Here is an 11,808-nt window from a genome sequence, read left to right as displayed (position 1 = left end):
GATGAAGAGGAGGCTATGATACCCTTCACCGTGCCTGTCTGCGCCCCCGGGGCGGGGGTCACCGATAGCATCTCCTGATGCGCTTCCGGTGCACACGCAAGGAAGCGGCTGAGCAGTGAAGTCCCGGGTACGCGGTGTCCCAAATGACTGCGTACAGTGGAAACAGAAGCTGCGGAGCGAGGCTGGTTTATTTTTTTTGTGTGTGTGCTGGGGGTTTTTTTTCTCTTTTTGTCCTATCCCAGCCCCCGGCATCCCCCACCTTTTCTAGAAGCGCTCTATGAGCTCTCCTTCAGTTTCAGGGAACTGGGATTTTTTTTTCTCGTTTCCCTTTTTGGCATTAAAAAAGACGTTGAGTGGTTTTTTATTTTTCCTTTTTCCCTTTCAGTAATATCCCAGCCTGGATAAGGGCAGTGCACAGAAGGGACATTTGTTTGTTTTATTGAAAACCGGGCAGGAAATCTTGTTCTCCTGAGTCACTGCGGCTCCTGCAAGGAAACGTCAGCCTCCCTTATCGCAGTTCACCCGGGGCGGCGGCGGGGCCCGGGGACAGACGCGGGCTGTGGGATAGTGGGGGGAGACACGCTTTAGGAAGAGATGCTTGTCCAAGATAGAACCAGATTTTAACTTTATATAACCGGAAAAAAAAAAGGGGGGGGCAGAGAGAGACGGGGCTGCGGGCGTTTGCTGTGCAAAAGAAAAGAAAACAAAAGGGTATTAGATGTATTCGCTTGTGGATGCTCTCCACGGTGGGGATGCTGTGGGGGGCTCCCTCGGGGGCTGCCCCCAAGGTAGAGAGAGAACGCTCTCCCTCCCCTCCCCCCGTCGTCGTGGGGGGAGAGGGAGGGCGAACGTCGCCGCCCCGCCCCGGTCCCGCCCATCACCGTCGCCACTTAAGCGCTTTCGGGTACCTCGCCGAGGCAGTGCGGTGCTGGGAGTTGGTAGTATCGTACCGTTGTTATTTGTCCCCCTCTCGCTCCAAAATGACCGTGAAAGCAGCTGAGGCGTCGGGTCCTACCTTGACTTACTCGAAGATGAGGGGAATGGTGGCCATCCTAATCGGTGAGCGGCGGGGGGCTACTCCGAGGATGTTTGAAAAGCTGCGATTTTTCTTGCAGGATGGCTTAGTGATTTATTTATCCTTTCTCTGTCTTTTAACTTCATAGCTTTCATGAAGCAGAGAAGAATGGGGCTAAACGACTTCATTCAGAAGATAGCCACCAACTCCTATGCATGCAAGCAGTAAGTATCAGAAATTTTGACTGGATTTGAGTCACAAATATCATTGCGTATTGCGAGATCTAGTTAAGAATAAAGTTTGTTTACTGTAATGCCTCTGGCATGACTGTTACAGAAGAGTTAATTGTTCTTCTTGAGATATTACTCACTTGGCAACCAATCTTCCTGAGATGGGTTTGGAAGAAAGCAGTTGGATGGGATTTCTAGAGCCCCGTCCTTATTTTAAAGTGTACTTGCAGTAGAAATACATTTCTGTGTATGACAGAATTTACTTTTTGTAGATTGATCTTACTCCTTAAGTCCAAAAGATTGTTTCAGTTGCCTTCTGTAATAGCCCAAACCAAAACTCATTCATGATACATGCATGCCCTCTGGTGGGAAGATGCCTGATGCTTCTGGTAACTCTCCTAATCACGTGTGCTCTTACCCTTGCAGCCCTGAAGTTCAGTCTATCTTGAAAATCTCCCAGCCTCAAGAGCCTGAACTTATGAATGCTAATCCTTCTCCTCCGGTAAGTAGATTTTACTCAGTGAAGCATTTTTAGACCATGGAATCAGCCAGTAATAGAAGTGTAGCAAAATTGGCATCATGTTACTTCAGTTCAGCTCATAGCACAGTGATGTAACTGGGAAAAAGAATAATCTAATTTGATTTAAACTTTTTTCCTGATAGGGAGAAAAAAAATAAAAATTAGCTTGATTAGTTATTATTTCATTACAGAATCTGGCTAAGACTTCAACAAGAACTTTTAAGTAAACTATGGGTGTTATATGCTTATTAGACAGTACCTAATAGTTTAAGATAACTAACTGGCAGTGGTCAACATTAAATTTTAGTGATAAGAGTGCTCATCTTCACTTTCAAGGTCACTTTGTTTATATTTTTAAAGAAGAGACATTGTTAAGATTCACTATCAAGGTGTTTTATTAAATGTAGTTTCTGTCTGTTTATTTTTCTAGCCCAGTCCTTCACAGCAGATCAATCTTGGTCCATCATCCAACCCACATGCCAAACCATCAGACTTTCATTTTTTAAAAGTCATTGGAAAAGGCAGTTTTGGGAAGGTAAGTCCAACTCCTCTTTGCTGTAATGTATTTACTTTTCAGCTCTTGTGTGTAATGCCTGAGGGTTGGGTTTGTACTGGCTTTGGTAAATGATGGTCGTTTAAACCAGACCGGAGGGTGTTGTACTGCCCAGTGCCTGTCTCAGTGTGTAGCTGCAGGGAGAGGAGCAGGATGTTGCATTTAAGAGTCATGAAAGAGTCAGGGAGTGCAGTACACTGGTGCTGGGAAGATTACATACTTTGGTTTTGGAGAGGAAGGGAACTAGATGTAAAAACTTTTTGCTAAATTTGTCTACCAGAGTGGTAATAGCATTGGGCATTTCCAGCCATGGGCTTGCACGTTGAACCAGAGGGACATAGCAGTGCTGAACAGTTAACATAAAGGATTATTTCCAGTTGTGTTTACAAGTTGTTCTGTATTTCAGTATTGCTCACTTCTGGGATTTTATCCTCTTTCAGGTTCTCCTTGCACGGCATAAGGCAGAAGAGCAGTTCTATGCTGTTAAAGTCCTGCAGAAGAAAGCAATCCTGAAGAAGAAGGAGGTGAGCTGCTGCTTCATGATGCCATTGCAATGTCCATCAAATAATTTTTACTGCTAAGCAAGTGTACTAAACATTGATGATTTCTCATGTTTTCAGGAGAAGCACATTATGTTCCTGCTGAAAAATGTGAAACATCCCTTCCTGGTCGGGCTTCACTTTTCCTTCCAAACGGCAGACAAATTGTATTTTGTCCTAGACTACATCAATGGTGGAGAGGTAAGCAGTAAGAAAATGAAATAGTATTTCCTATCATGTGGTCAGGTAGACTTTTTCATCCTTCCTTTTAAATAAAACAGAGTTGCAAGGGGAAAAGTCATGAGGGAAAAGTAACTAGATTGAATGTTTGCAGCCTGCCAAGTTTTGAACTACCACAGGATCTTTAGGCCATTTCCTGCTATTGTTCTCCCTCACTATATATGTTGAGTCTAATTTAGTGCATTGTTAACAGGCTTTGGCGCCACTTACACAACTTTGTTCTCTCTGTCTCCTGCAGTTGTTCTACCATCTCCAGAGGGAGCGTTGCTTCCTGGAGCCCAGAGCCCGATTTTATGCTGCTGAAATTGCCAGTGCGCTGGGCTACCTGCACTCCCTGAACATTGTTTATCGGTAAGCAATTTTGTTCCATTTGTGAGACTGAAAAAACACATGTGCTTTGTAGAATAAACACTGAAAGTTGATCTTGATTTGAGCTCAGAATTGCTTTTAGTATTTTTTGTGACTTTTGTCACTGTGTCTCCTCTAACAAACATTGATCTTCTCTCATCTCCTCTTACAGCGACTTGAAGCCAGAGAATATCCTGCTCGATTCGCAGGGGCACATTGTCTTGACTGACTTTGGACTCTGCAAAGAAAACATAGAGCACAATGGCACAACCTCCACTTTCTGTGGCACACCAGAGGTATGGCCAGCCCTCAGCCCACCACTGCTGTCCTCGTCAGTGAAAACTGACATCTCCTGTGTATATTTATGGCTGGTTAGACAGGCAGGGGGTGTTACGGGACTTGTTATACCAGGCTGCCAGTGAGAACGTGTAGGACATGCAGAGCTTGCTGGGCAGGAGAGAACAGCTCTTGAGCCATCTCCCTGTTCATAAAGAGTTTGTAGCTTTCCGGTAGCTTAGATATTGCTGGCATTCAGTAAGCCACTTTCATTCAAGAATGGGGAGGCTTTTCTAATTATAAAGATCCCTTTGGCTAACACAGCTCTCTTCCTTCTTTTACACAGTATCTTGCTCCTGAAGTTCTTCATAAGCAGCCCTATGACCGGACTGTGGACTGGTGGTGCCTTGGAGCAGTCCTGTATGAGATGCTTTATGGCCTGGTAAGCAATGAATCCTCCATGTCAGAGCAAACTAGTTTACTTGTCCTTTTCCCTGGAAGAAACCCAGTGCCTGCCTATCAGCCTCACTAACTTGGCTGCCTCCTTTCCCGTTCCCACAGCCGCCCTTCTACAGCAGGAACACGGCAGAAATGTATGACAACATCTTGAACAAACCCCTGCAGCTGAAGCCAAATATTACCAACTCGGCCAGACATCTCCTGGAAGGCCTCTTGCAGAAGGATAGAACAAAGAGGCTTGGTGCCAAGGAGGACTTTGTAAGTGCAAACAGTGCCTGTAGGCAGCACTGGAGAATGACTAGGCCATACTACTTACATTATTACCTTGGGTCTGAATTAATCTATTTTTCTCTCTGTAACAGATGGAGATTAAGAATCACATCTTCTTCTCCCCAATTAACTGGGATGATCTCATTAATAAGAAGATTACACCTCCTTTTAACCCAAATGTGGTACGTATCACTTCTAATTATAGAATGTATGGAGAGTGTCTTTTCCCCCCTTGCCTTTGTGGGGTGCCCAGGAGCTGGGGGAACTGGACGGATGGCTGTGTTTAGGCAACACAGCTTTTCCTTCCCTTGTGCCTGTTCAGGCAAGGTTAAAAATAAGCAGTAGCTGGCTTTTTGCTGATGGACAATCTAAATTTAGTTGGGGTTTTTAGCCTCTCACAAATGCTTCATTTGTGTGGCTATTTTGATACAATCCCCAGCATCCTCAACTTACCGAAGGGCCAGGTAAGGTCTAGAGAGCAAGAGGCTTCCTGAGGGCAGAGTTACATTTGGCTTGTCAGATACTAACATCTAAACAGGGATCTGGTTGTGGAGGTTTTTCTCTTTCTGTGCATTTTGTAAACTAATAACTTCCTGAGAGATCAAAGTCATACCCTGCGAACTGCTGCATGGCAGAGTGGTGTGTTTGTTTGGCTTCTGTTGCTTGAGTGTAGTTGGAGGGTAGCATATTAAATTGAATCATCTTGTTTTTAGTGAGACAATATGCAACAGGATACAAAAAAAGTCAAACTAAAACTGGCAAAGGCTGTTAAACAGTGGGCCCAAGGTGATAACACTGTGAGTCTCCACAAGGGTGCTTGTCCCCATTTTGAATTGAACGGTGTGCTCTCAACACATTTGGTTCTAAATGTTGCATCTTTCCTTTTCTACCCTTTCCACAGAGCGGCCCAAATGACCTGCGACACTTCGATCCGGAGTTTACAGATGAGCCAGTCCCCAACTCCATTGGCCAGTCACCAGACAGCATCCTCATCACTGCCAGCGTCAAAGAAGCTGCTGAGGCTTTTTTGGGCTTCTCATATGCCCCACCTGTGGACTCTTTCTTGTGAACATTTTTCTTTCTTTTTTCTTTCTTTTTAAATAATAACAACAACTATTATTTTTATTTTTATTTGGCCTTCTGGTGGAACTGCCAGTTGACCAGTCGTCTTGAAAGAGAATTTGCACATTTCCACCACGGCAGCTTTGCAGCCTTAATTTCAACTACACTGTTTGCTGGAAGCTTTTTTGAAGAGCACACATCACTCTCTAAATGAGCTTTACAGGCTTTTCATTTCTATTCGTTCTTCCCCCAAAGTGGTGCTGTCTCCTTGGGAAAGACAAACAAGCGTGACTGCTGCCATAGACTGCTACAGCAGATCGTAGGAGTAAGAACAAGCTGTTTTGAAATCGTGCTCCGAAAAGCCTTGCCTGAAGATCTATCTGAACGTGATAAGGATTTTATGAAATGTGCCTTTTTCTGATGAGATCTTGTGAGCTCCAAAGCTTTCCCTGTTGCAGAGTGTGTTTCTCAGTTCATTTATGTGGGTTTACTATGTGAACAAATGGTGTGCGTGTGGTCTGCATACTACAGATGGACTTAGTTTAAAGCATCAGTGTGACACTTGCAGGATACCACAATGTGGGGCATTGTTTGTTTCTTCCATATTTGGAAGATAAATTAAATGTAATTTTGAAATTTCTTTTGTAAATCTATACAGTCAACTAAAATTATTGAAATAGGCTCACAATTACTTGTATCCAAATGCTTGAAGAAAGCATTGCTGCTATGAAAAAAGATTTCTATTTTTAGAAAGGGTTTTTATGGACCAAAATGCCCCAGCTGCAGTCGGTCAAAGCTGTTGGTTTCTTTTTTTTGTCTTCCCCTCCCTGCTTTTTTTTCTTTTTTTCCCCCTTTTTTTTCCTTTTTTTTTAGTTTAAAAATGTCATCTGTAAAATGGGCATTATTTATGGTTTTGGGATTTGGGGGTTTTCATTCCTGATTGTATGTATTGTAAAAAAAATCTGTACATTCAATTGTAACTGTAGATGTATATTTAAACTTACAGACTTACTTGTAATGTATACCATCATTGTAATGTAATATAATTAACGTGGTTATATGTATCATATTTTTTGTGACCAAACCCATTGGTTTGCAGTAAAATTCTGAAAAATACTTCCATTAACTCTGTCATCCTTTTATTTTAAAACAAAGGTTTTCTTGCTGGAAAATTTTGGCCAGCTTTTTTTTAAAAAAACAAGAACAAATCTGAGCTGCCAGTCAGCTAAGATACCTGTCTAATTTTGCTTAGGCATGTGATGGTTATTCTGTCAAACAGCACCCATACAAGTCTTATCATAGATAAACCTTGGCAAAACACTTGGTCTTCCAACTGTGGGTGTTCTAGTGGGTGTGTATCAGTGTGGGTGTTCTTATGTCATAAAACTCTTCACACTTCCTCAAAATGAGTTTCTTTACTTCTAGCAAAGTGAAGGTACTGCTCTCTGGTGTGGACAAAGCATAACTACACGTGAAGAATTAGGTCCTTAGGTCAGTTGCGTAAGAGACTTGAGCCATTTCAGCACTATGCTGCAGATTGTACATTAAAAGCATGTTGTTATAAGGCTGACAAACTCCCTACCCAGGAGTCTGTCCTGGAGCATCAAACGTTGCTGCTGTGATAGCAATGTGGTGAATGGAGCTAAATCCAGCTGGCGACCAGTCACAAGCGGTGTTCCCCAGGGCTCTGTTTTGGGGCCAGTCCTGTTTAACATCTTTATCAATGATCTGGATGAGGGGATTGAGTGCTCCCTCAGCAAGTTTGCAGATGACACTAAGTTGGGAGGGACTGTTGATCTGCCTGAGGGTAGAAAGGCTCTGCAGAGGGACCTGGACAGGCTGAATCAATGGGCTGAGGCCAACTGTATGAGCTTCAACAAGGCCAAGTGCTGGGTCCTGCACTTTGGTCACAATAACCCCATGCAGCGCTACAGGCCTGGGGACGAGTGACTGGAAAGCTGCCAGGCAGAAAAGGACCTGGGAGTGTTGGTGGACAGCAGGATGACCATGAGCCAGCAATGTGCCCTTGCAGCCAAGAAGGCCAATGACATCATAGGGTGTATCAGAAGGGGAGTGGTGAGTAGGTCGAGAGAGGTTCTCCTTCCCCTCTACTCTGCCCTGGTGAGACCACATCTGGAATACTGTGTCCAGTTCTGGGCCCCTCAGTTCAAGAAGGACAGGGTATTGCTTGAAAGACTCCAGTGCAGAGTCACAAAGATGATTGAGTGGAGCATCTCCCTTATGAGGAGTGGCTGAGGGAGCTGGGGCTCCTTAGCTTGGAGAAGAGGAGACTGAGGGGTGACATCATTAATGTTTATAAATTTGTAAAGGGTGAGTGTCAGGAGGAAGGAGCCAGGCTCTTCTCAGTGACAGCCAATGACAGGACAAGGGGCAATGGGAGCAAGCTGGAGCGTAGGAGGTTCAATCTGAATATGAGGAAAAACTTTTTTACTGTGAGGGTGACAGAGCACTGGACCAGGCTGCCCAGAGAGGTTGTGGAGTCTCCTTCTCTGGAGACATTCAAAACCCGCCTGGACGCCTTCCTGTGTGACCTAGTCTAGGCGATCCTGCTCTGGCAGGGGGGTTGGACTGGATGATCTTTCAAGGTCCCTTCCAACTGCTAATATTCTGTGATTCTGTGACATTGGGCAGTGTAATGCACACTTAGTTTACCAGTGTACCAAAATCTGTATCAGGGAGGCAAATTTAACCAACTGATCAAATGCTTACCTGGATGGGATTGAACTGACTATTCATCTCAAATTAAGCTGTTAAATACTGGTTTTTATTACTGAGTACTACTGGGTGGCCTACAGGAGGGCCTTTCTGCCAAGAATTAAGATAATAATTCTGGGGTGATCTCATTCAGTTTCTTAATAGTGATGGGTGGCTTGCTTCTACAAGTGACCAGGTGTCTGTACCTTATTTACAGCTCCCATTATCCACTGGTTACTGCAGTCAATGGTTTTAGCAATTCAGAAAATCAAAATGAGCGGTTGCTGAGAAAAACCTGGACAGTTAACTTTTGTACTGGCCATTGCAATAACAGCAGTGTAAGCAAAGCTCTCAGAGGGGTGATATTTCTGTTAATTATATGTCTGAGATAAAAGTATGCAGTAACTTTCCATCTTTTATTATCCACTGGATGTAAGAAAAAAGCCAACTATGTGGCTTCAGTATAAACTGAAGTATAAACTGTGCTTGGGAGACCACACTCAGAGCTGAAAATGCTAATTTATAGCAGCCAAGAAACCTCTCTCAGATCATGTTAGTATATTAAACAGATGCTGCCATCTCCTCCTCAAACTCCAACAATCCCAAATTCATGCATTCAGTAACTCCTTGACTAGTATGCTGACAGGCCTTGCAAAGTCTTCCACTGCTATAATGTGGCTGAAACATCTTTTGTATTGGTGGCTTGTAGGCTAGAAATGTTAAAATATATAATGCTAATTTGCTCCTATAGAAAATGAAGTTGCACTGGCTAAGCAATGAAGTTTTGCGATACATTTTATCTTTGCCTTACATTTCCCAGGCATTAGCAAGGTGCTACGTGCAGATATGCAAGCAAAGGACTGCAGCCCCAGGGTTACAAAACACAAAATGCTATCGTTTTCAAGAAAAAAACTAACACCAGACTGATTAATAATGAAGAAGTATGGAACTTTAGCGACTCAAACTCAGAGGTGTACCTTGGGTGCCTTTCATCTTTGCCAAGATGTAGGGTATTATTCCAATGGGTTACTTTTAAAAAACAATGTCTGATTGTAATTTAAGTGTTCTGCTGTGCGTAGGCTCATTTTGCAGCTGCAGCTTTAATGCAAAAGTCTGCAACTGCTAGCAATGAATATTCAATACATGCTGCCTCAATTTTTTAGTGTAGAAAAGGCAAAAAATTTTCCATGTTTTTAATCTCCCTGGTTTGATGTATAACAGTCATGCCTGAAGGGAAGGAGTCTATGGCAGTCAGCTGTTTTTTTGAGTTAGTTTGTTTGTTGTTTTGTTTTACTGAATTCCCTGACCGTAAGGTCTATATTCCCTTTAGAGAAAAGTGTCTGGATGGAGAAGCAAAGGGCTAGGACTCCTGAAATCCCAGCTAACATGGGTGTTGTGTGTTATTTTGACTAAGAACTGAACTTGTCATTTAATTTCACCTATTTGTAAAATGGAAGTAATCATCTAAATTTTCTGCTGGTGGGAGCGTTGTAACTGTCACCAGCTCGAGTAGATTTACTTAGCAGAACAGTCAACTCAATGAACTTTAAAACACTCATTATATTATATTTGGTATGGTGAGCATGCCTGGGCTTTCATATGCCCCTTGGATGAAGTGTATTGATGATACACACAGAAACATTTAAATACATAAATTCAGTCATTTCATATGGCTTAGTCTGTATTATTTATCTCTGTGTACCATAAGCCACGTACCGTTTCATAAGCCTTAGGAAGATAAGCAAAGTTCCTAGTGAGAGTATTTTTCTTGGACTCCCTCTATACTTAACAGGCAGTTACTTTCGGAGGGCAGTCTGGGCCTTAAGCATGTCAAGCAGGAGTTGCTTCTTTCTTCTCCAAAAAGTTTGTGATACCATGTGGCTATAGTTACCCCTGGCAGAGCTAGTAAGATGGTTTATAGTAAGGATGGTTTCTGACACTCCACACATTTACAGTTTCTGCTATCAAAGATCAGGATAAAATTTTCCATGCTGGCTGGAACTGTCTGTGGAAAGTTTCTGCAGAAATTTTTCCAAAACTACATTCCAAAAAATGCAGATTAAAAAAAATAAAAAGTCTTGCTATTTGAAAAAGGAAACTTTAACCAGTAAATACAGATATGTACCGCATGTATGTTTTGAACCGGAGACAATTTGGCCAGCAGACAGAAAAGACCTCCGTGCGGCGGCAGGGCAGGTAAAGCATGGAGAGCCTAGTGGTGAGGTGCCAAAAGGCCTTTACCCTGAGGTCAAAGGGCTGGAGAAGGGACCCAACACCCCCACACAGTCTCTGCTCTTTGTACGCGGTACCGCTGCCCCAGCGCGGCCCTGTCCTGTGTCAGGCCTCTCCCGGATCCGGGCGGGAACCCTCTGGAGCTGCTTCACGGGCAGTGCCCGTGTTTGGTAGGGGGAGATGTCCGAATCAGAGCTGCCCAGAGCTGGAGGACGCGCGCGGTCCCGGCGGCGGGGGTGCCACTCAGGGCCGAGGGTGACACCCTGTGGTCACCGACGCGCATGGCTCAGCTGCTGCCGTGGAGAGGGAGACACCGGAACGGCAGGGAAATGCGAGAAATGCGAGGGCGTGGGAGCTGGTGCATCTGGAAAACGCTGTCCTGCGACACCTGAACCAGCAACTTAGTTTCAGCTGCTGTTAAGTGAGGGGCAAGAGAGGTCTTAGAGCTCCAGGTTCTCTTCCACACTGGCGTCACCTCCCGGGGTGACCCCTGGGATTGGGGTTCTTTTTCTTTCATGAAGCTGTGCAGGCCTTATCAGCCCACACAAACTCTTGCTTCTGTCAGGAGCAACCACATTTCTCTCTGGATCCACTTGCCTTTGAGATGTACCTGGATAGCACAAACATTTCCTTACATTATTTTTTTGGTGCAGATTGTTGCCTGCTAAAAAAATAAGCAATGTCCTCTCATAGGTCGGGATAAGAAATGCCAGGTGAGCGGCAACAGGCAAGAACAACCTTGCACCATGTCCACAGGCTACTGCAGTAGTTCCTCATTCAGAAAAATTGAGGTATTTCAGAAATGGCCCATAGCCTTGGCCTGTTTATTGGGTAAGGGTCCATTCACTGAATCAGCTCTCCCCACCATGCAGGAGGATCTGAGAAACTTGGTGCTCTGTGGACAGTTCCTCACACATTGATGGAGAGAAGATAACCTGCAGCTCAGGCCATCTCTTATGAGTGTAATATATGAAGCACACAAATAAGTGGTTTATAGGATAACGCCTAAGCCTTTTTAGACATTATCCTTCTTTCTCTGTACTTGTAAACATCTTTCCTTCTGTACTTTAGAGTCTATGCTTATAAGTGTTCTGTGGTGGTTTGATACTGAAAGAAAATATCTGTATCTTTACTTTTGTAAAGATGCAATAATCATTATAGTATACTGGAGAGTAGTGTAGAGATCTAGTACAGAGTCCTGTATGGCTTCAAAAAGGTATTGTAAGCTACCATTTTTACTCTTCCCAGGGAAATCAAGTAATTTGTTTAGGTAAATGCATGCATTACTCTGAAGATAGTTGTGCAGCTAATGTCTCCCCATGTACAAAGTATATGCCATACAGATAAGT

The 11,808-nt window shown here is 43.7% G+C and overlaps 1 protein-coding gene across 2 annotated transcripts; it reads left to right on the top strand.

Annotated features, from left to right (window-relative positions):
* Positions 1-922: 922 nt before the first annotated feature.
* On the top strand, positions 923-6,419 carry SGK1 (serum/glucocorticoid regulated kinase 1). 2 transcript variants are annotated; one of them, XM_010184605.1, is made up of 12 exons: positions 923-1,059; positions 1,164-1,239; positions 1,672-1,747; positions 2,196-2,300; positions 2,759-2,842; positions 2,939-3,058; positions 3,336-3,448; positions 3,618-3,741; positions 4,068-4,163; positions 4,283-4,438; positions 4,543-4,632; positions 5,352-6,419. In XM_010184605.1, exons 1-12 carry the CDS (start codon positions 981-983, stop codon positions 5,517-5,519), a joined length of 1,287 nt encoding a protein of 428 aa, XP_010182907.1. In that variant the 5' UTR covers positions 923-980; the 3' UTR covers positions 5,520-6,419. The 2 variants fall into 2 exon arrangements, with proteins under 2 accessions (XP_010182907.1, XP_010182908.1); XM_010184606.1 differs by lacking the exon at positions 2,939-3,058 and having other exon boundaries at positions 981-1,059.
* The last annotated feature ends 5,389 nt before the right edge of the window (positions 6,420-11,808 follow it).

Source organism: Mesitornis unicolor, unplaced genomic scaffold (genome assembly GCF_000695765.1).
Source record: "Mesitornis unicolor isolate BGI_N332 unplaced genomic scaffold, ASM69576v1 scaffold10625, whole genome shotgun sequence".
Taxonomy (NCBI): Eukaryota; Metazoa; Chordata; class Aves; order Mesitornithiformes; family Mesitornithidae; genus Mesitornis; species Mesitornis unicolor.
This window is presented reverse-complemented; position numbering and strand designations above follow the sequence as displayed.